Here is a 25,681-nt window from a genome sequence, read left to right as displayed (position 1 = left end):
AAAAGCTCCACCAGCAGTAGTATTGACCAAAACAAAATAGGCATTCTGTTCAAAAGGTTCAGTTCGGGGTGTTGTACTTCTGCCTTTTAAAGTTATATCAATATTTCCCTACAGTCGTCACAACTCGGCCAATTCCTGATTCAGTCGATGATTGCCGATTGGATTACCTTGTTAACTGGCCACCCGCTGATTGCCGATTGGATTACCTTGTTAATTGGCCACCCGCTGATTGCCGATTAGATAACCTTATTAACTGGCCACCCGCTGATTGCCGATTAGATAACCTTATTAACTGGCTACCCGCTGATTGCCGATTAGATAACCTTGTTAACTGGCTACCCGCTGATTGCCGATTAGATAACCTTGTTAACTGGCTACCCGCTGATTGCCGATTAGATAACCTTATTAACTGGCTACCCGCTGATTGCCGATTGGATAACCTTATTAACTGGCCACCCGCTGATTGCCGATTGGATTACCTTATTAACTGGCCACCCGCTGATTGCCGATTGGATTACCTTATTAACTGGCCACCCGCTGATTGCCGATTGGATTACCTTGTTAACTGGCCACCCGCTGATTGCCGATTGGATAACCTTATTAACTGGCCACCCGCTGATTGCCGATTGGATAACCTTATTAACTGGCCACCCGCTGATTGCCGATTGGATAACCTTATTAACTGGCCACCCGCTGATTGCCGATTGGATAACCTTATTAACTGGCCACCCGCTGATTGCCGATTGGATAACCTTATTAACTGGCCACCCGCTGATTGCCGATTGGATAACTTTATTAACTGCTGATTGCCGATTGGATAACCTTATTAACTGGCCACCCGCTGATTGATACTTTGACATATGCAAGAATGAAACAACAGCAGGGGTCCAGTTTAATTCCCCTATTAACAGAGCGATGATGAGACAGGTTAACAAAGAATTTTTCCGTCTGTTTTGCATCAGTTCTGTGTCCTTTGGTCACTGATGGAGAGTTGTCTCATTTTAATAATTGCCAAATCATTATAATTAAATAAATGAAGTAAATAAGTCATTATTTGAAGTTATCATAATTTTATTATCATAAATGTCTTAATGTGAATAGTCAGCCATAAGTGGACCTATGAATATTAATAATTATTTATTTAGATATAGGAAGATGTGATGTATGTATTTACATATTTGATACGCATGAATAAATAAACATATATAACATTTACAAAATATAAAAGTCTGCAAAGGTGTTTGTATTTGACAGTTATAAAATAATTGGTCAACCATACAGCAGGTAAGTTCAATAATTTCAATGATTTCATTAATATCAAAATTATTGGTAAAAAACTTTTGCTTTTGAAAATTATTAATGTGGATTCATTATTTGTTATTGGATACTACTTTTTGTTAATGTCGTGAATCCAAATGTTTAAAGAATGAAAAATTTCTGTAGACGCGTATACAGGTTTCGGCAAAACCACGACATGAAATATCCACGAACATGCAAGTTTTGCTTTATCCACAAAACTTGGTAACCACGAAAATAAATGAATCCATAATATATCTTTTTTTTTCTTTCTTGAGGTCGTTTGAGCTATATTTCCTCCTTTGATTATATTGAAGTAAGGTTCAAGTGTTTCTTTATATCTTTTGAGTATAGATATTAAATGTGGTTTTAATTTATAAAAGTTAAACGTCAGTCGAACAAGACCATCTTAAAACTCCATGAAACAGAGATGAGGGGTATGTTATCTCTCTAGAACACACTTTTGTTTTCATTTTGACTTGAAATTTGATTTTAAATCATTAATGTTTGTAAATCTAATTATTCAGTATTAATTTCAATGGTGCGTGGTGAATGTTTAGCCGCTTTGCCATGAATTCATCTTTATTTTCAAAAACAGGCGAACGTTATTTGAGGACAATAAGGTTTATCTTGGGTTGAAGACTTTTGCCCTCCAGCATTTATTTATACAAACAATAAATGCTGGAGGGCAAAAGTCTTCATATAAGTCTATAAGTCTTTATAGACGAAAAAGCTTGATGATAATTCATTTATAGTATATTCTTATTTTAAAAGCAATACTGCTTTGCTTATACTCAAATAGATATCAAAATAACATAACAAAGTACAATTAAGTAATAATTATTCATTAATACAATTGAAAATAATTTTGGAACTGAGTATACATTTATACAATTTTAAAGCTTGATATACACATTTAGAAATTATTAATTATTCCAGGTTTTTTTTCGTTTGTATGTTTTTTTTTGTATTTTAGTAGGCCTCATTTTCTCTGAACAGGTGTACCGTGATTATTATTTAGGAGCGTCGGACTGTTTCTGTTCTGTGGTCTTGAGGAATTTTTGGTACATCCCCGTTTGAATTCTCTATTCTTGTTCAGCTACGTACGAAAACTATCAAATATCATTAAGTTCTTCTATATTAGGAAGAGATAACAAAAAAAAAAAAGACAAAAAAAAGAAGTTTAAATGCTGATTGATTCCTTCAGCAATTATGTTTAATCTATATACGAAATCCTTCATACATGTATATGATACCTTTTTTAAATAAAAAGACATTAATCCTCAGTCCTTAGAATTTTATTTGCACGCATAACAGATTCTAGCGTTTCTGTCTATATTTACAAATCTTCCAGTTTTAATCGATTGCACATGCAGACAACATTTGATTAGGAACGGTTTATCATACGCAAGCTTCCATTTGATTTTCAGGGAGGTTGGAGGTGGGGGCTATGATGAACATTTTGTCCTGCCTATTTATTTTTCACTTTTTTCTGTCCTGCCTTTTTTATTGGTATATCCTGACTTTTTTTTTTACAGAAATGATCGTCCTGCCTTTTGTATTAGTATATCCTGACTTGTTTTTACAGAAATGGTCGTATTGCCTTTTTATTTTGCAAAATAACTCATCCTGCCTATTTTACTCAAAAATCCTGTCCTGTTTATATTTGGCAAATTCCATCCTAACCCCATCCTACCCCCTAAAAATCAAATGGTAGCCCCCTTAACAGGTCTAGACTACTGTGAAACATTGCAAATAATAACTGTCATACATGTACATGTATTTCAAACACTGGCAGCAAGGAAAGTTCTTTGCATCAGCTATAAATCTATCAATGACCCTCTCTGTGTCTATTGACTTTGTTAATAACAGTGTGTGTCAATTAGTCATGACCGATGACCTATGACTGCTTACATCTACGTCATTTTATGTCGTCTGGTAGCGAGTTGTCTCATTGGCAGGCATCACATATCTAATTATTGCTATATAGTGATTACTTGATAACTAATAAATCTTTGAATATACATGACAATATACAATTGATTTTTTGACACTCAAACAAATCACCATAACAGATTTTCAGAATATGGGTGTTATTTTTTAACGATAAACTCCATTATCGCTATTTTGAGTAATTTTCCTTTGATCTTTTTTTGTGATAAGTTTTATATCATGCTACTCGCTTGAGATGGAAAATTATCGCTAGAAACTAAGGAAGTACGTGGCGTTGCTAAAGAAATTGACATGCAATTGACAACGTCGTCGTAGTCTTCCGAGTGCAAAATACACCCTGTTATTTATATATGTTTATATAAATAACAAGTTCCAATATCGAATTTGTTTTATGAGATCCTCACACTTTACAACCCATATTCACTATGTTGAAACATCTATATCAATTACTTTATGATAAAAATCAAATTATTTAAATGCACCTAAGGCGTGCAAGACCTACAGCCATTAAAGGTCGTTAAAAACTCAGATTCCATCGTCGTCGCCGATTGCAAAATACACCCAATAATTCACTTTGCTTGAATCATATTTATAATTGGAAAATGGCAATTGTTATCTTATAGTTCGTTTCTGTGTTTGTTGCAGTGTCGTGTGATTTTTTTGGTGCACTTTAGTATTTCTGTTGTTTCGTTGTTTTCCTCTTATATTTGATGTGATTCCCTCAGTTTAAGTTTGTAACCCGGATTTGTTTTTTCTCAATCGATTTATGACTTTCGAACAGCGATATGTTGCCTTTAAGTTGCATTTAAGTAATCGTCTGGAATTTTAATAATCAAACTAATTCACTAAATACAGCTTTTATATCATGAATTGACAGTATTAAAAAAATACCTTTACAAATCTACAATAAACTGTAATGTATAAATTCGTTACACAACCCTTCATAAATGGTTCATTTATATTCTAGTTTGGAGTCGCTTCGATAATATCTCATTCCAAAAAAAAAATATTCAGTAAAATTAAAGGTTTCTTTCTGATTCATGGACAATATCATATTCCAAAAATAATTATTCAGTAAAATTTGAGGTTTCTGTCTAATTCCTGAACATTGAATACATGTATTTCAGTTTCATATTTTGGATTTTCAGTTTGCTAGTTTACATTGTTGTGATTTTTTTTCGCGCAAATAAAGGAACAATTCGCGCAAACGTAACGCGACGGATTGTATGAATTTCTTTATTGGAAACATAAAAGAACTGATAAATCAAATTCATTTAATAAACTTGTATTTACCATTAGCTACAAATAATTTACATTATATATGGTGTTATTTTAAAAGTTGTGATGTCAATTTGCAAGTAAATGTTTAATCAAAACCGATTCTGTTTACATAAACCTTGAAATGTAAATGTATCTACTAGTAAATCCTGTGCTGCTATTTTTTGTGAAAATATTGGAGAAAATAATTTGTTTAATTGATATTGTATTATAAACATATGAGACAACTCTCTACCAGAGACCAAAATGACCTAAAAGATAACAGCTAAAGCTCACCGTATACATTTGTTTTGTGTGTTTATCGGTTTAATATAGGTTTTTTTTCATAATAAATATTTCCACATAATATCCACGATTTCTGTTGGAATAGGTGTTGAATCCAATTGGTAAGCTGTAAGTGTCGTCTCGGACATTATAATAAAAAGCGCACCTAAGCAACTCATTTTAGCGACAGGCAATTAATTATATGATGGCCACTAATTGCGCTATTTTATAATCATTCCTAGAAAAAAAATACGATCGATCTTGTAGCTATCATCTAATTTTCTTTATTTTTTTTATTACCAGACTCTTGACAACTCGTTAATAAACTTTTATTAACTGGTACTTTTAATATGCAGATGACATTAATTTGACTGAAGTACATGTCACATGTCTCCCTAATTGACCAATGATTACGTGTCGAATATCAAAATACCGCAATCACTGTCAATCAAAACGCCCCGCCCAGAACACAGGTTATGAAATGTAAAAAACCTAGGTAGTTATAGAATGCTCCGCCCAGGACACAGATTATGAAATGTAAAAAAATCATAGGTTGCATAAGCAAAACTGTGCTAATTATTTAAAACACCTTTCGTCCTAGATCTGGTGAGGCATGCAGTTATTTAATAAAATAAATGTGCATTTTTTGTTAGCGTACTGTCAATAACCAGTAAACTTACGAAAGGTAAGAACACATGTTATTTATTTCATAGCAAAATCTAAACAGCTATTTATTCATTTAATTTACTAAAATCTAAACAGCTATTTTATGTATTTTATTTACTAAAATCTAAACAGTGCATCATTGTATTTATTTTATTTATTTTATTTTCCAAAAGCAAAACACATCTTCATTGTATTTATTTCTTTTATATCTTTTATACAAAAACATAAGAAGCCACCCATTGTAAATTTTACAAATAATCTTCATTTTAAGTTTTAAAAAATATATGTATATAATATGATGTCGTGCTTGCTTTAATTGAATTTGTTAGAACATTATCAAGTCATAAATAATGTTGAATGTTCTCTATTCTAAACATGAACACATGAACATAACATTTAAATCGAATTATACTAGTCAACAAAAGAAACGATACAAGACTTTTTTTTCAAATTAAAGTTTTTGCGTTCATTGGACCAATATTGAACGTAGTAACACTTAATCATTATGGAAATATAAAGCTGTTTAAAAAAAAAATTTGCTTTTGTGACGTTTTTTTCGCGATTTTTTTTTATTTTACAAAAATAAAGTAAAGACCGCTATGACCGTTCAAACGGAATTTTGAAACCTTCCGATAAGTTTTGATTTTCATTATCACATGTGCATACATTGCAAATGAAAGCTTTTTAAAATAGTGCATCTCATTTTGTTTTATATTTAATACTTTTTGATACATTTAATTTCAAGGTCGTGTATCGTTTCTTTTGTTGACTAGTATATGTGTGAACTCAGCACTAAAGTCTACAGACTAAGTTTACAACAGCAAAATATAGTTTCCCCTTTTATCCTCGTTAAAATGTATACATGTGTATACTTTTAAAACACGATTTTTGTCGGCCTTTTTAAATGTTTGGTCCTGCGTTCACTTGCAGCAAGCTATTTTGTAAAGAATCAAGGTCATTAGTATTTACTTAGATATATATATTCTAATATAAATTTACAAGCTTTAAATTGGCAAAGTATTTTATATAACTGAAGGGACGAGGCTTGAATTTCAATGGCATCCTTAATTTTTGAGAATAGACAAAAAAAGTCAAATTGAATACTTGTTAAATATTATTTGTTTAGGTTCCGATTTCACTTAATATCAAGTCTAATTCCTAAATAAATTTATGTTTGCATTAATTAAGTTTTGATGTTTAGAAACAAATTGGATTTTTGAATATCTAAATGCATTCATTATGTGTATGATTTTAAAGAAGTATCAGTTAAAATGATTTTCTGTAAGCCAAAATGTTTGTCTGTATCCGTTTCTTTAAAACCTCATTTTTATAGCAACCCTTCATAATGCAAAGAAGCTGGTGTGTTGTGTTGAGTTTGAGTTTGGAGTGGTTCTGTCGAAAGAATAATGCTTTACCTCAAATTTGAGATGAAGAAATAATTATCGAAAATTCAAGCGGGCACTGACTCACTAAGACTACAAGACCATATACGAAGGCCTTCTTGACTAGCTAGGAACTATTAAAAGTTGGCCCCTCCCATTTTCAGTCTACTCCAACATCACTGATTCTTGGTTACATTATGACACCCAAATCACGAGACACAACAAAATCGGAATTTTGTAATCCGAGATTTTCATTCCAGGTATACATTTGATTTCATTAAATCCTACTTCAATGTAAGATACGCAGTAAGGTAAGGATCAATAATTTTCAAAAAAGGTGGCTGTTAAGCCATTGTTAGGAATGTCACTTGTAAAAGTTCTATGCGTTTACATCATACACTGATGATGTACATGTAGCACCATAAGGGGACCCGGATCCCTCATACGGGTTTACCCCGCCTTCCCATCAAAATCATTGTGTATAACAGAAACGTCCATGCAAATAGCGTTACCGTCGTTGTTTTATTGAAATTTAAAAAATATATATGCATTTTTTTCTCAGCAGCTCTGGCTATTGTTGGCGGCAGCCGACCCTTTCCCCCCCCTCTTTTGTTATGTTTTCCGAATGTCCAGCGGTTAATATTATTATGTCTGGTACAACTGTATATACAGAATGATATTTTCCAATAAATAACAAATCCCTAATTATCTGTCAGAACGCAGGATAATAAATATACTATTCAGAATGAGTACAACCTATTTAATACCGTAAAATATGACTACATCACCTGTGTGTAAGTATGTAAGTTATATATAATATGTCTCAAAAATTAATTGTGTAACTCCTCGGGGCAGATTTCACGTTACACAATCAAGGTCATCTATCCTTATTGTTTCACATTTAGTGTTTCACGTATAATATGAAGTCTGTTTCATTGTTTTACCCGATTTTTTTTTTTGATTTTTCCATTTTCTCTGTGCTTTTTATTTCAAATTATGGGCTAAAATGTAAACAAAAGAGTAAAATATATAAAAATAAAAATAGAGACGAGTCTTTTTCAGGTCATACACTAAGAAATTGTCGTTTTTCATTTTCAAATTCATAACCCAGACGAAGGGAGACAAGCAACTTTGAAACGGGTAATTTTTTATCAAAAGATGAAAATGATATTTATTTATTTATTATACATTTGAAATATAAATATATCTTTCTTACAAGTTGTGAAGAGATTTGAAATTTTATGAAAAGTTTCCGAACAGGTTATTATTTTACATTGAAAGAAAGTACACAAGGTCTTCATTTTGATTTAATAAACAAAATACGTTCTGGAATCCCGATCACGGGTAAAACTTACAAGACATAATTAAACATATATTTATTGAATTTGGAGGAAATATACCTTCAGGATTGTTCAATTATGTTTTAGGCTTAAATTGAAACACAACTGAAAATAACAGTCTTGTATACGTGTACCTCATGTGTAATTGAAATAAGAAAAAAGCGTAAGCAAAGAATAAATACAAGAAATATTTTCAATACTTTGACTTGCGCACGTTACAATGTCATAACACTATTCACTATTTTCAGGCTCATAAAGTACCGTATAACCTGAGTGTTTAGCGGTCAATATGATGCAAGGAGGCCACGGCCAGATGGGAGGCCCGATGGGCGGCCCTGGAGGCCCTGGAGGAAGCCAAATGGTATGTTTTCAGTATTGTCTGCAATACACTACAAAACTTAAACCGCGTGTGGTTAAAAAGGGTGATTACCAATAAGACAGAACCCAACAATTGTTCAATAAAAACTCGATAAATGTACAAGTTATTTAAAAAAATACAATAATCGATAATATATAGATATAAGAAGAAGTGGTATGAGTGCCAATGAGACAACTCGCAATACTAGTCACAGTTTATAAAAGTAACTATTATAGGTATTATAACTATTAAAGGTACGGTAACCAACTCGGAGCTTTGGATTACACCGAACAGCAAGTTATAACAAAAATGACATGTGTATAACCATTCAAACGGTGAAGGCAACGGTCTTATCTATATAAAAATAACCGAGAAACGAGAAAAATTTATAAATGACATCAACAAACGACAAGTACTGTACATCAGATTCCAGACTTGTATCAGGTGCAAACAAATGCAGCGGGTTTAAACGTTTCAACTTTTAATAAATACCAATATCTCTATAAAACTTCGTCTAAATGTCTACAGCTGTTCGGTGTAGTCTTTTCAGAAGACTTAAATTGTATAGTTTCAAAGGTACGGCTAGACAATCTTATTTTTACAAGAAAGAATGAGTATATATATATTATATATATTCCATATCTCATTGACTGAAAGTCTAAATAACCAAAAGCATACTTCTAACGTCTATAGATAATTATTTGTTTGAAAAGATATTCATACAAACTCGTTTCCTTTTTCTTTACACGTGTTAATATATTTATTGCAGTAAAGATGCACAAACACATTTTAAATAAACTCTTAAAGATGTCCTTCAATCGGACACATTCGCTGATTTAATATTTAATTTAAGAAAGAACATCTCGGTGCATGCAGTTATATTTATTTGCTACTGAACTATCGAAATGTTTGGGATTTTTTTTATTTTCCAAAAGAAAATGTATAGTATATACTTCATATTCATGGGAAAAAACTAATTCTGTGTTTTGAAACTAACTTTTGTCTATACGTTTTTGGCAGATATGAATGTAAATATTCAGAAATGTTGTAGAAATAAGAAGGATTTTAAATCAAAATGTTCGGTAGCTTACAGAATATGATTATTCTTAATTTTAGACCTAAGACTTCTAGATTTGTTACTATATATCAAAGAAAGTTAAAATGCACAAAGCAAACAACCAATACTTAGATATTTTGATTTTCTTTTATTAACAGGGGGGATTCATGGACGATGAGGATAGTAAAGCATTAATGGAGGAAGCCCGAGAGTGGATGGGTGATAAGGTTGATGAAATGGGACCGCAAGGAAAAGACGTAAATCCTATGGACCAGTTACCTCAATTTAAGTCAAGAAGGATAAATATTGAACCAGATAAAGAGTAAGTTACATCAATATATATTGATATCATTTATTAATATTATGGTGCAAAGCGTGCAGGAAATATATTGCCTTGCAAGGAGCAGCATACCTATGAAAATGAGGCTTAAATTTTGGAAAACATAAAATTAAATGTATTCTGGAATAGATAATTGTATTTCCAGGACAATTGCATCTCATTTTTTCGGTCAAAATTAAAGTTTTTATGTTCTTTATTTTTGTATTTACATTTGAACATATTTTTTTCTCTAGATCCGGTTTAGATCTAGATAACGCCATTGCTATAGTCGGTGTGGGTGGAAAATTTCCTGGCGCGGAAACTGTTGATGATTTTTGGCGGGTTCTGGTGAATGGAGAGAACCATGTGGTAGAAATCCCGCCAGAAAGATGGAATGTTGAAGAATACTATTCTGCAGATTACGACGAACCTGGTAAAACATATGTCCGCAGAGGTGGATTTTTATCAAAGTATGTATATTATCATACTTACATTATCACTGAACTAGTAATTTTTTTTATTTAGGGGCCATCTAAAGCACAACTCTGGGTGCGGGAATTTCTCGCTATCATGAAGACCCATTGTTGGGTTTCTGCTCTTTGGTCGGGTTGTTGTCTTTATGACAATTCCCTATTTCCATTCTCAATTTTGTTTTCTTGAGATGCCGATAGACATTGTTACGATTCAATAGAAATTTTCAGAAAACTCTAAATAGCAGTGCTGATTTTTTTAAGGATTTATTTGATTTTTCAAAGAAAAACGTAAAATTTAATCAAGTATAATTGATGATTAAATTCAAGGTATTACATAGTGCCTGCATAGTCTGCAAATTTTAGAGGGTTTTGCATATACATGAGTTGTTTTGTTTTAACTTTTTATGGGTCTTGAATACTCAATATCGTTGAACAGTTGTATGTATAAAATTATTTACAAGTAGTGTGGATTTGTTATTATAAGGGTGTATGATGATTTTTCAGACTGGGTGTAATGCACAGAATAAACCCTTATCGAGGAATTGTCTAGAAAAAGTTGTGACTTAAATTAACAACAACAAGCAATGATATTGCAGCATTAAAATGAAAAAGTTAAAACCATAAAAAATTATTACTTTACTGCGGGTTCAGCCTAGTTATTTGAGTAGTTAACCATTAATAGCGATTTTTAGCCACCAATATTAAGGAGAAATTCGCGTGTTAGAAACATATGTGATTAAAAACCAATTAATTCATTGATAGCGGTTTCACAGAATACAAATATGGTTGTTTTTTTTTAGCTTTGATGAGTTTGATCCAAAAATGTTCGGAATTAGCGAACCGGAAGCAGCTAAAATGGACCCTCAACAGCGATACATTCTAGAGTGTGTTCACATGGCACTTGAAGATGGCGGTTTAATGAGAAAAGATATTCAAGAAACACGGACTGGTGTTTACATTGGTATGTTGAGCATTAAAAGCAGATGACAAAACAATTTATACTGAATCCAAATTTTCCTCATATCTTAAAGTGTAAAATTTGTAGAGAAAACATGATTAATTTGATTGATAGCATCGAAAAAATAAATTCTGACTCAGACTTAAAAACAAAACCCCTTGAAGTTAATTGGTTGCTCTCTAACTCAATATACAAAAAGAAGATGTGGTATGGTTTCCAATGAGACAACTATCCACAAAAGACCAAAATGACACAAACATCATTAACAACTATAGGTCACCGTACGGCCTTCAATGTATGTTTAGCTTATGTGCAATACAACGTTACTTTTGATAATCCGTCAATTGCCGCGTCCATAATCGATCCTGTAATGTAATATCCATTTGAAGGAGTTGTTTTCCTTTAAAGGTACATATATTTTTTAACAATTAAGAGCTAGCAGAAAGCGCAAATTTATGTAATCTTTTTGCTTTCAAATTTACATTAAATTGCATTTAATCTTTTGTTAAGCTAAACAGTGATACAACTAGGTATATTTTTATTTTAGATATTGGTAAAAACGTTCGAATATTACTTTCAACTCATCATTGTGTTTTGCTTCAGCAGTGGCCCATGCACTTTGTCATATTAAGAACCAGTCTAAACTAATATAAATAACTGTTAATAAGACAGTTCGCTGTATTGGTGCTCCTTAGTCAGGTTAATTTCTCTTTGACACTTTTCCCGTATCTATTCTCTATTTTACAGATGGCATGGGGACACATTTTGTGTTGTTAAAAGTTTGTTATAACAAGATCAGTTATATACACTACTTTAAATTATCAATTGTTAATTGCAGGAGTAATGAATGACGATTATAAAAGTTCTGCTACCGAAGACCCAGCAGTTGCTAGTAACTACACACTGACAGGGACTGCTCCAAGTATTATAGCTGCTCGTATATCATACGTCTATAACCTCCTTGGTCCATCCATGTCTATAGATACCGCATGTAGTTCATCTCTGGTTGCTATACACTTAGCATCACAAGCTCTGAAAAGCGGTAAGTCTATGTATGGAGATGTGGTTTAAATACCAGTGATATAATAACTATCTAACAGAGAACAACAGCAGTGAAAATCAAGTATAGGTCCCGTTGAGTTACCATATATGTCTTTATATATTTGAGAATGGTAAATGTCGAGACAAATTTTCAAAATCTTTCACATTGATGAATCAAACCAAAAAGAAAAAACAAAGTTAAGAGATGCGCATTGATAATAAGTTAAAAGGCAACAACTGTTGACGTCATTTTGGTAATGCCTGTACCAAGTCAGGAATATGACAGTTGTTGTGTATTCGTTTGTTGTGTTTATTGTTTTGATTTTGTAATTTGATGTAATTTTCCACGGAGTTATTTTAAAGAATTTTTGAGATTTTACTTTCTTTTTGTAACACCGAATATCGATCCAGTTTCTGAACCACAATATCATTTTGAAAATATTTTCGTTAGGTGATTGTACTATGGCAATCTGCGGGGGAGTCAATAGTATTCTGTATCCAGATATCCTTATTCCACTGTCAAAAGCAAGAATGGTATCGCCCATAGGACAGTGTCAAGCCTTTTCTGATACAGCAGATGGATATATTAGAGGCGAAGGAGGTGGCGTCATTGTTCTTAAAACACTCAAGGATGTAAGTATATATTCAATATTGATTTAAGATAGGTGTCGATTTTTTAAGAAGTATTCTACAGCAGGTTTCAAGGACCAAGAGGGATAGATAATATAACTTATAACTTAGTAAATGATACAGTACCTGCCTCAAGTTGAATTTTCGAGGAATGGTTTTGATTTTATCGTGATATAAATTCATCGATTTGCTTTCCAGGAATGGCACAGAATCTATACATGCACGGTAAACAAAAAAGCAAAATAGACAGCGGATACCGCTATTTGCTGTTCTACATCCAAAAGTCACAAGGAGACCATCTTTATCATACATGTACTTTGAATCATTTGAAGGCAAATTTTCTAAAGTACTACTTGTTTTCAGCTAACAACTTTGTACATAGACTCGGAACGTTAAGATATTGACACAGTATATAGCCCCTTGTCTCGTTTTAATCTGTACATATCCATTCTGAATACCAGATTAGTATCAATGTTAAATTTTAGTGACATTATGTATATTTTATTATAGGCAAGAGCTGATGGTAACAAAATATGGGCTACCATAGCGACAGGTTGTAACCAAGATGGTAGAACAATGACCCCAATTACAGCGCCATCTATACAGATGCAGACAGAACTGCTACAAGAAGTTTACGAAAAGAACAATGTCAGCCCAGACTTGGTGCAGTATATAGAAGCTCACGGTAACTATACATTAATTGGTGTACTTAATTAATTACTTATGTTCTGAATATGTAGTGTAACCCCCTCAAGTTTTATTTTGTTTTTGTAAAGATGAAATTTGTATTTTATCTTTGTTATTCCTGTGAATACTTACTGAAGTAGGTTTAATTCAAGTATTTGATTGTAGTTATATTTCTTTTTCATTTGAACAAATGAATGCTTGCTCAATCTTTTGTGTCCTTTGTTGTGTTTTGTGTACCAGTGTTCATCTGTTTGTTTTTTTTTTGTCCATGGCATTGTCAGTTTATTTTCAATCTATGAGTTTAAATGACCCTCTGGAATCGTTCGCCTCTCTTTTCTTTCTGTCTCCTTTTCATCAAATATAAATTTTCGAGGGAACGGACTAACAGTACGATGAAATTATTTACGCAGTTACTTTTGTATTGGAATATATTTATTGAAATAATTTGACCATTTCATCAACTACCGTGTAAAGGAATGTACATATTGCACTAAGGGCTTGATTAAAAAAGAGGGTGTATTTTGGAGAATTCTAAGTCCCTTTTGGATGTTTCTGATGATATATTTATTTTGGTAGGAACTGGTACACCTGTTGGAGATCCTATTGAGGCTAACAGTTTGGGTGAATTTTTCTCTAAATACAGAGAAGAAGGAAAAGAGGCACTAAGAATAGGATCAGTAAAAACAAACATTGGTCACTTGGAATCAGCAGCAGGGGTTGCTGGAATCGTTAAGGTTCTTCTTATGATGAAGCATGGCAAAACTGTTAAATCTCTTCATTTTGAGCGACCAAACCCAAAGATTGATTTCCCAAAATACAACATGGCGGTGTCAATAGCTGTTGAAGATTGGCCGACGTTAAACGACGGAACAAGAATGAGTTGTGTAAACTCTTTTGGATTTGGAGGTACAAATAGTCACGCAATTATAAAACAGTTTCCATTAGAAGATGTACAAGAAACCGATGATGATACCAAAGATAAATACATTGTCTTTCTGTCAGCTCTGGACAATGGTGGCCTGACAAATAGTCTTCAACATTTCATAAATTGTCTGAAAGACACATGCGTAGACAGCCTAAAGAGTATTGCATACACAAGTTCCTGCAGACGAGAACACTTCAAGTACAGACTTGCGTTCGTGTGTGAATCAAAGGAAGATCTCCGCCAAAAAGCAGAAGGACAATTGAAAACGATAGAAAGTGTTCGACCAGCTGGTTTGAACCCGCCAAATGTTGTGTTTGTGTTTTGTGGTGTTGGAACAACCTGGACTGGAATGTGTCAAGAACTTTTGCAAAGTGAAGCAGTGTTTAGTGAAACTGTAAGAAAAGTGGACGAACTATTGAAGCCTTATACTAAATGGTCCATTTATGAGAAATTGAAAGATGCAGCAGACTTGAGTGAACCATTGGTTGGTCATCTGGCTATTTTTACTTGTCAAATTGGATTGACAGAGCTCTGGAAGTATTATGGTATAGTACCGAAAGTTGTATTGGGGCAGTCCGTCGGAGAAGTGGCCGCTGCATATGCTGCAGGTTGTCTATCTCTTGAAGATGCTGTCAAGGTCATATATCATAGATCGTCAATCTTATCAAAGGCAACAGGAGGGTCCATGTTTGTGGTTGGCAGTAGCAACACAGAGATGGTAGACGAGTTATGTCAGGAGTATGATGGAAAAATAAACATTGCCGTGTACAATAGTTCTAAATCTTCAACCGTATCCGGTGATACTGATATCGTCAATGAAGTAATGCAAAAGCTGAAAAAGAAAAGTGAAGAAGAAGACGAGCCCATTTTCTTACGACCACTTCATGTTAAATGTGCCTATCACAGTCATCATACGGAAAAGTCAAGCATTGATCTAGAAAATGCCCTCAACGGGTTAACTGGTACAACACCTACAACGAAATTATTTTCGACTGTGACTGGTGAAGTAGCCACTGATGAACAATTTGTTACGGCTTCTTATTGGAGGGAAAATGTCAGGAAACCTGTTATGTTTCAAAAAGCGGTCCGAAATGCTGGCTTACTTAATACTATAAATATATTTGTCGAAATTGGCCCAAAGCCTGTTCTAAGAACACATTTGAGTGATAGTTTCGCAGAAGGAAAGGCAATAAGCTTGCCCTCTATGAACGTGAATTCAGAATCATCCTGCATAATGGATTCACTTGGAGAATTCTACAAAAATGGTGTTAATCCTGAAATGGAACGAATTAATCCGTACACTGCTGTAATATCTGATATACCAAAGTACATACCGAACAGAATGAAATCGTTATTTGAAGCCGACAGCACAAAACTTAGAAAACAAGGTCGAGGAAAATTGGCATCAGCTCATCCATTCGTAAAACGACAGTCCGACGATAATACACCTTTCAAAATAGACATCAGTACCACCTCTACTCCTTATGTTTATGAGCACAACGTAGCAGGAAATATTTTAGTTCCCGGAGCTTTGTATGCTGAAGTGGCAATAGAAGCTAGTAAAAGTCTGCTACAACAATCACCTTTTAATCTCGAAATAGGAGTTGATTTTCAAAGACCTCTCCGTTTATCACCAGGCAGCCCTTGTGAAGCCTTTGTAATGCTAAAGTCGTTAGAGCCATTGGAGAGCATGACCTTTACGATACAAACAGGAAATGACATCATAGCAAAGGGAACATCAAGAATTATCAAGGAAGATGTAAAGGTAAATTTTGTTGATATTCAGAAGATAAAAGAAAGATGTAAAATATTTCATCCAAAAGACCAGACATATGAAACATTGAAAACACTTGGCTTTTCATACGGTGATGACCTACAGATACTTGGTGATGGATATAAAAATAGAACTGAATGCCTTGTTAATGTGACCTTGTCAGACTTGCTGATCAAAGATTTGAATACAACAAACATTCACCCAGCAATCCTCGATGGCCTTTTACAAACACCTGGAATCATTTTTGAATTGATGGAGGAACGACCTTCTGGACAACTACTTCCTGCAGGATTTAAGAAACTTATTTTGAGACGATCCCCAGAAAAAAATATGTTAGCATACATGAATCTTACATCATTTTCTAAGGATGAAATTTTGTATAACCTACTTTTACTTCAACCTGATGGTATAGTAGTGGCTGAGGTCAAGGACTTTACGATTAGAGCAATTGAAAAATCAGAGAGACACAACGGTCAAATTGCACACAAAATAGTTTGGACAGAAGTTGACTTGCAAGAAGACATCAAGAAAACATCTGTAGGCCTCCCACAATTACATGACAAAGATACACAAGATGATGAAGAATCAGATAAGAGCTCTTTTACTTGTAAAGCAGATTTGGAACTCCTCAAGGATGACTATGACAAACACTCAAACAGTTCAGGTTATTCAAGCGAGAAAAAAGACAAAGATAAAGATGGAGGCTCCAGTTTATCAAGCAATGAAAAGAAAGACACGGACAAAGAATTTAGCTCAAGCGACGATGAAGAAAAAGATGTTAAAAAGGACGAGATATCAAATCCACCAAAAAACAGAAGGTTTATTTTCATTTCCCGGGATGAAAAGACAAAGCAGATTTTTAAGGATCATGTTTATGGTGATCTTGAAATTAGCTATTACATTGCCAATAATTCAACCAATATCATCGAAGACATATTGGAAGAACATTTCAAACCCAGTGAAGCTGAATCAGTGAAAGACGACAAAGAAACATGTATTATTTTTGCAAATGGAAGAATGAAAGAAGAATATACGAAGGATGGTACCGTTTTACTAGATGATTTGGTCAACAACTGTGATCTATTACTGACCATTTTAAAGTTCATGGCAGATAGACAGGATTCGATTCCAATCTACATTCTGACTCAAAGTACTCAATCACCCGACGTATCAGGCCAGTTTAACCTTGTCGGATCAGAGCTATGGGGATTGGTTCGGTCAGTTCTAAGGGAACAAAGTTTCAAGTTGTATCTCGTAGATATCGATCCAAGTTTTAAGGAATGCATGAAACAGTTGCTTACTGTTCTCAAAGGAAACAATAAAAGACTAGAAATACCAGAAATTGCCATCAGAAAGAAGAAAATATATGAAAACGAGTTTGTAACGCAACCAGATTCTGAAAGAATAAAAACTCCAAAAGTCAAGTCAATTGACAAGTATTGTGTAGCAGAGTACAGGAGCAACCTTCCAGATGTTTTGCATGATACCTTCTATTCCCTACAGGAGATGGATGGAGATATGTTTGATCAATCAGTGTTACTTCAGGTATCGAAAGCATGCCTGCACACCAATTCGTTATACCCATTGACTTTTGAGAATGCAGTGGAAGCAGTGACTATCTGGCCGCAAGATCATAAAGATGGTTACGGAGTCCTTACATTTGAAGTTGTTGGCAAAAGAATAGATAAAAAAGACAAGAAAGATAAATCGATGAAAGAATTTGTAGCGTGTTATCCACTTAAAATTCAGTCTGTTGTAAACATTCCTAAATCATGCATGGTATGTCTGACAGATTTACAACCATATGTTCCCGGCATGCTTTGCACTACCTCTCTTTTATGGGAATTAGTAAGCAAGTTACCATCAAAGAAAAACTACCTTATTCTTACTGACAATGAAAATGAAATGTCTGCAATTATCTTAAAAAATCTAATAGCGTCTAGAAAATCAGGACCAGCTATGGTGTTCAAATTGGAGGAAATCATGTCACCTGACCAAATTTCACCAATAGTTATCCCATTGATGAAAATAGATCTTCAGACGATACATGGATTTTTAGAAGCAGCTAAACACGTGACAATGATAGCATCCCTACGACAGTTCCTTCCTCTACAAATTGAGCGTTATGTGGCCGCCCGTTCATCTCATATCCAATTCGTCACTGTTGATGTTGATGAGGTTTTGTCAAAAACCAAACTCCCACAGATTGTCCCAACAGTTATCAATTGGCTGAAAAAGCAGAAACATAAGCTTTTGTCCAAAGATCAAATAAGACTTGAACCTTCTGACACAACTTTACTACCATTTCCAAGTGATGTTGTAGACGTCACTGGATCGAGCGATGCACAGATGTGCGATATTAGAATTCCAGATAATCTCATTTTCAGGAAAACAGCTGTATACGTCATTATTGGTGGGATGACGGGTCTTGGTTGGGAAATTACAAATATGTTAGCAGAAAGAGGAGCAGGATTCATCGTCAGTTTATCAAGGAGGGAACCTTCAAATGAAAAACAAACTAAAATCAAGGAAATGTCAGACCGTTATGAATGCTTTATTACAACTATGCAGACAGACATAACTAGTATAGAGTCTCTCCAAGAGTCATTTGATCGAATAATATCAGAAGCTCCATATCCAATAAAAGGCATTTTCCAGGGAGCTGGTGTTCTTGATGATGCTCTATTTATATCCATGACAAGAGAAAAACTACAGAAAGTTCTGATGCCAAAAGTTCTAGGGACATGGAACTTACATATTGTATCTGAAAAACTGTCTCTAGATTATTTTGTCATTCATTCCTCCATGACGTCTGTCTTTGGTAATGCTGGTCAAACAAATTACGGAGCTGCAAATGCTTTCCTTGACTCATTGGCTCACTATCGTCGACATCTTGGTTTATGTGGTCAAAGTATAAATTGGGGTCCTCTCAAAGTAGGCATGGCCATTAATGATGACAGTCTTGAACAGATTTTAGAGAAAAGAGGACTACTTTCATTAAGTATACCAACCATTAGGAAAAGTTTAATAGAAGTCTTGAAGAACACATGCCCACAAGTAACGTATGGCGTTTTTGATTGGGATGTAATAGCATCAGGACTTATTTCTGAGGACATGTCCCTTGTACAGTACAGATTTAGAGGTTTTGTCGACAAAATATTAGAACAAAGAAGATCTAAGATGAATTCAGCATCATTGAACTTTGACCTAAATGAAATAATGTCTATACCAAGAGCAGAGAGAATGGAAGCCATTATGAAAGCATTGTTTATTCTGGCGAGCGATGTTTTTGGAGTAGAACATTCATTGCTCAATGAAGACACGCTAATATCAGCTTTGGGTGTTGATTCTATGCTTGCTATGACGTTTGCACAAACAGTCCTGAAGGTTATGCATGTCAAAGTTTCATTAGTTATGCTGCTGACAGACGGAACAACAATGATGGCACTAGCAGAAGCAATAAACGACAAACTTGAAAATGGTAATGCCGAAGAGGAAATAAAAATAAAGGAAATTGAAACTAATGTCGCAAATTCTATGACACCTTACGAAAAGAGAGCATACAATGGTCATATGAGGAATAAATATGACCCATCTTTGTACATGTTTGGGGATATAACTGTTGATAGTGTCATAGCTATGCCAGAATATTGGAAACCGTTGATAGTAAAAATTCATCAAAAGTATCCTGCTCTGCGGACACTCTTTATACCGGGTCATGACGACATAAGATATGGTGTCAAACGAGTTATTCTGGAACCGGAAGAGATTGAAATAGACTTCCGCATTGTTGAGAAATCTCTTCTACTTCACAAAACTAGACATCCTCCAAACGTAGATGACTATCTGTTTGATCCAGCAACAGACCTACCAATGAGGGTTTTCTACGCCAAAAAAGGTCGCCAAGCGATCATGCGATTTTTATTCAACCATTTAGCACTAGATTTGCATTCCATCTCGATGATGATGAATGACCTTCGACCAGACGCCCCTAATGAAGACCCTACAGATCCAGTAGATATAGCACTGCATATTGAAAGACGGTTGATCGACGATGATGTCGAGCTTAGAACCTTCTGGCAAACTGTAATTCCAGAGAATCTCCAACCAATGTCATTGTCTTTGACGGGAGATTTAACAACAGATCCAAACTTCTTTGAGTTTACTCGAGTAAGAGTACCCGAAAAGGTAGCTACAGGGATACGACCTCTGCTTGAAGGTAACAAATGTACCCTGTTTCACCTTTTTGCTACCATGTTTGAAATTCTACTACACGTTGAACTACGCCAACCAACAATTGCTATAATGACAACCCTTGACTGCCGAATGTTTTTCCCTGAGTTGAAGAGAGAGGCAAACCGTTTTACAAATCGTATACCGCTATATCAAGAATTCGAAGACAGTTCAATACAAGTTGCTGAAATTATTCAACGAAATAAGATAAAGATCATGAAGGCATTAGATCACGGATATATGCCTTTTATTGACATCATACAGGACGTAAAGGGCCACCCTGTCAATGAGATTTTCCGGCACCAAATTGTAATGGAGGAAACTACAAAAATATCATCCCTAGCTATTGACCATGGAAAACGTACACCAATTAAAATTAAGAAACTTCAGGTAGGAAATTATTACAACGAAACCATCTTTTATGTGTGGAATGATGAAACTACGAAGAAACTCGAACTTGAACTGGGATGTAGTACACTTATAATTGACCAGGATAGAGCTCATAATCTTCTCAACTTTATGCTAATGATGATAGAGAGATTCGTAGCAAATCCGGGTATTACACTAGAGGAAATGACGTCATATAACGTAGCAAGTTGTAAAACTGGAATATCAACTTCAGAAAAAAATATTTCAAGTGAGTACTGATTTAGTTTGTATTTATACTGCAATTGATATTGTAAGTTTAGTGCAATATGTCGACAGCTTATCGTCATATATATCAATTCTTATTCAATATAATTTACTAAATATAATTTCTATCCTTTAATTTCTTGAAGTGAAGGGATTCTTAATTGGATCACCCACATACACATTCATTTACATACATTGCATATAAACACATAAATCTTAATCCGCAGAATACATACATTTAGAAAATCACAATAAATCAACAGCACTAAAGAACAGTAAGACACAGCTGCAATTCACAAAATTTCTCCAAAGTATAATTTATTGCAACCGAGCAGTTTTGCTAACACCTTTCAACTGGGAATATAAACAACATTATCTTAAAAGTACAATTATTTTTTTGCAGATGTTTTCATGAAACAGACAAAGAAAGGTTGGGACCATGAAGTATACCTCTTCCTTGGATCAGAGGATGAAAAATTCATAAAATGGGGAACAAAACCCCACAAGATGGACAGGAGAATTGCATACACCGATATCACAGATATAAGAATGGTCGATATGAATGGTAAGCCCATGTTAAAATAATATGTAATCATTGCTTGTAAGACAAGGACCAAATAAAACGTGAATGTTAGCATTCAATATATGGCATTCAACATTGAGCAAGACCAGTAGAGTAGAAATACCCATACCGTACAATCAGAAAACAGCGACATGTAATACACAAACAGTTGTAATATTTTTTTATAGAAACAATAACGTTGGAATATTTATCATAAAAATTTCCGCATTTCTAAGAAAGGAGATTTATATTATTTGCTGTATTAATTGATTGCGAATAATTATTTGACTAAGTAAGGATTCAATTTTATTCGTTGAATACCAATTAGCGTGGATAACGTGTGTATAGGTGAATAACGAATCTCAATCAATTTCAAAGTAATACAAATTGATTATTGGTATGTTTTTAAACTTAGGATGGAAAAAACACAAGATTTTATCCGAGCAAGTACAAGTTATGCTTTTCAAAAATCGATATCCACGAAAATAAATACATCAACACTAACTGCGACTGTCATAAAAGTGAGAGGTTTCGCTAGATTTAATTCCATAAGAAAATGCTAGTTCCAAGTCAGAAATATGGCAGTTGTTTGCCATTCGTTTGGTGAGTTTGAGCTTTTGATTTGGCCATTTGATTAGGGACTTTCCGTTTTTGTAATTGTGCTTGGAGTTCAACATTTTTGTTATTTTACTTTTTTCAAGAAGTTAGTTACAATCGAATCATTTTTTGCAATATGTATGTACGTCTAGACACATGTATTAAGCAAATCTTTTTGAAACATAGTGTCGTAATATGTTTCTTACGGACTATCTTAACATGTGGTATTTACACTGGTCACCTACGTAAATTATCAAGTATTCATTGCAGTTAGTATAAAGAACCTTCTTCCATTGGTATATACAAAAAAAATGCCAACAATAACAACTTGTTATCTTTAAATGTGTTTTATGAATATATTTCAAACGTTCATCATCAATTCCATCGTTTGTTGAAACCTTGAAAATTTTCATCAGCAATGGGTTGTGTTTATAAAGGGACGTAACACCAGAACTACTCATGTATTGAAATATGCCCCGCCTACTTACCTAATTTGGAATATACACGGTCCCCACGCAGTCGCTTTTAACCAATCATATTCCTAGACATGTAAGATATTCCTTATCTTAAATTTATGAAATATAAAGTATACTAGTAATTAACGTCTTGTGTTTCATCTTTCAGATCAGACAGCTCTTATCTTGTGCACCAATTCTCGGACATATGTCTTCAAAACAAGCTTAAAAAACCAGGCCATGCAGTGGTGGCTTTCAATTAGGGAAAGGTCTCTTGGTAAAAGGACGATTCCAAAAGATATGAAAGAAACAGCTATGAAGGAAGATAATAAAACACTTGATGACACGAAAAATGAAATTGACTCTGTAGACACGAAAGATGAAATTGACTCTGTAGAAGAAAAAGAAGTTATAATTACTTCTTTCTGAGCCTATTTAGTTTTGAGTTGTGCGAAAAACCGGTTCGGAAGCTCTCTGGTTTATCAAGAGCTCCGATAACCCCCGACAATCCGGAAAATTATTGACTTCAGCGGAAGTTGACTTTTCAATTAGTGTTATTCTTGTATTTTAAAAATAACTCACTTGTAGAAAATGTGTGTAAATTATCAAAATGTACCAAGATTTCTTTCAGTGATACATTTATGTTCTAATGCATTGTAATATTTAAGAGGAGTTTTAAGATTATATATTTAGAATAAAATATATCAAATATTGTACTATACATTTGGCAGAAGAAAAAGCTATAAATACATTTAATATAAGATCATGTAGACTGAAAACAATGGCTGAATATCAAGAGGGATATTGTAAAATACATACTGTTCCTATAAACGCAACATGTATAGGGCTTGTTTACATTATATCAACATGCATAGTGCTTGCTCATATTAAAGCAACGTGCAAAGTGCTTGTTCCTAGTAAAGCAACGGCATGTACATAAAATCGAGAATGGAAATGGGGAATGTGTCAAAGAGACAACAACCCGACCAAATAAAAAAATAACAGCAGAAGGTCACCAACAGGTCTTCAATGTAGAGAGAAATTCCCGCACCCGGAGGCGTCCTTCGGCTGGCCCCTAAACAAATATATACTAGTTCAGTGATAATGAACGCCATACTAATTTCCAAATTGTACAAGAAACTAAAATTAAAATAATACAAGATTTACAAAGGCCAGAGGTTCCTGACTTGGGACAGGCGCAAAAATGCGGCGGGGTTAAACATGTTTGTGAGATCTCAACCCTCCACCTATACCTCTAACCAATGTAGAAAAGTAAACGAATAACAATGCGCACATAAAAATTCAGTTCAAGAGAAGTCCGAGTCTGATGTCAGAAGATGTAACCAAAGAAAATAAACAAAATGACAATAATACATAAATAACAACAGACTACTAGCAGTTAACTGACATGCCAGCTCCAGACTTCAATTAAACTGACTGAAAGATTATGATTTCATCATATGAACATCAGGCACAATCCTTCCCGTTAGGGGTTTAGTATCATACCATCATAACATATATGAGAAGAACATAACCCGTGTCATGCCAACAACTGTTTTTAGAATAAATGTGTTTAGTTCCGACGCAAAGACCTTATCAGTGACTCAATATTAACGCCAAAATATGCAACCTTTAATGACTTGACAACAGTATCGTAATTATATCCCTTCTTAATAAGTCTATTCAAAGGTTTTGTAAGTTTCTGAGGTGAATAAAGTACGTGTTCCTATGCAAAATTCTGTTCTTATTTTTAGCGAGAACAAAACGGTGAATGTAAATTTGAGATAAATCTTTTGTTTATTGTATAATTGTTACATGCATATGCAGAGTCAAGCAACATAGACAAGAAATATGTTTTCGGTTTTCTATATAGTGTTAACGTTAAACCCAGAAGGTTATAAATTAGACAGCTCATTCTGGTTGTCTTTTTTGAAATGAAAATTGCATATTTTATGATGTCTGGATTTTTTTCCTAATGAAGGCGACCAAAGACCCCATGCAAGGCTTAAAATAATGTGCAAAATGATACTAGTAAATAACTTTCGTACTTTTTTGTTGGGCTGCTGTCTCTTTTACGTATATCATTATTTATAACCGACATTATCAAGATGATTGCTTTCCTGACTGACTTTTTATTACGTAACTATGATGGATCTGTTTTATAATAAACAGTAGTCATTCCCATTGGAACCACCAACTGTTCCCCTCTTCTTGCCGACTTGTTCCTTTATTCTTATGAGGCTGACTTTATACAGAAGTATCTGATAGAGAACGAATGAAAAGCAGCTTGCAATACCCTTTAGCAGCATGTTCTGCTATATAGATGCTGTTTTCTCACTACATAATTCGCATGTTGGTGACTATGTTGAACGCACCTATCCCATCGAGCTAAAAATACAGGATACAAAAAAGTAGGATTACAATAACACTGAACTCAATGAAAAATTCAAAACAGAAAGTCCTTATCTAAATGCTAGAAGTAAAATAAAAAAATGAAAAACCGCATCAAACGAATGGATGGTAAGTGTCATATTTTTTACTTGGTTCAAGCTATTCATTATATAGAAAATGTAGATAATGGGTAACAGATACAAAAGATATAAAAAAAGAAGATATGGTATGATTGCCAATGAGACAACGCTCCACAAGAGACCAACATGACAAAGAAATTAACAACTATAGGTCACCGTACGGCCTTCAACAATGAGCAAAGCCCATACCCAATAGTCAGTTATAAAAGGCTCCGAAATGACAATGTTTAACCAATTCAAACGAGAAAACTGACGGCCATATTTATATA

At 34.0% G+C, this 25,681-nt stretch overlaps 1 protein-coding gene across 2 annotated transcripts; it reads left to right on the top strand.

Annotated features, from left to right (window-relative positions):
• The first annotated feature begins 1,188 nt into the window (after positions 1-1,188).
• On the top strand, positions 1,189-23,597 carry LOC134692010 (uncharacterized). 2 transcript variants are annotated; one of them, XM_063552349.1, is made up of 11 exons: positions 1,189-1,284; positions 8,428-8,540; positions 9,753-9,916; positions 10,168-10,383; positions 11,187-11,347; positions 12,183-12,386; positions 12,837-13,018; positions 13,526-13,700; positions 14,279-21,271; positions 21,671-21,832; positions 23,051-23,597. In XM_063552349.1, exons 2-11 carry the CDS (start codon positions 8,469-8,471, stop codon positions 23,308-23,310), a joined length of 8,589 nt encoding a protein of 2,862 aa, XP_063408419.1. In that variant the 5' UTR covers positions 1,189-1,284; positions 8,428-8,468; the 3' UTR covers positions 23,311-23,597. The 2 variants fall into 2 exon arrangements, with proteins under 2 accessions (XP_063408419.1, XP_063408418.1); XM_063552348.1 differs by lacking the exon at positions 1,189-1,284 and adding an exon at positions 5,307-5,476.
• The last annotated feature ends 2,084 nt before the right edge of the window (positions 23,598-25,681 follow it).

Source organism: Mytilus trossulus, chromosome 12 (assembly GCF_036588685.1).
Source record: "Mytilus trossulus isolate FHL-02 chromosome 12, PNRI_Mtr1.1.1.hap1, whole genome shotgun sequence".
NCBI classification, from domain to species: domain Eukaryota; kingdom Metazoa; phylum Mollusca; class Bivalvia; order Mytilida; family Mytilidae; genus Mytilus; species Mytilus trossulus.
Note: the sequence above shows the minus strand (reverse complement) of the source record. Positions and strands in the feature narration are given on the sequence as shown.

What these genes read in the sequence shown, in the direction of transcription:
- LOC134692010 (XM_063552349.1), top strand. Translation starts at nt 8,469, where the DNA reads ATGATGCAAGGAGGCCACGGCCAGATGGGAGGCCCGATGGGCGGCCCT. An exon ending in AGAGGTGGATTTTTATCAAA is followed by an intron (nt 10,384 to 11,186) that starts GTATGTATATTA and finishes GTTTTTTTTTAG; the next exon opens with CTTTGATGAGTTTGATCCAA. An exon ending in ACGGACTGGTGTTTACATTG is followed by an intron (nt 11,348 to 12,182) that starts GTATGTTGAGCA and finishes TGTTAATTGCAG; the next exon opens with GAGTAATGAATGACGATTAT.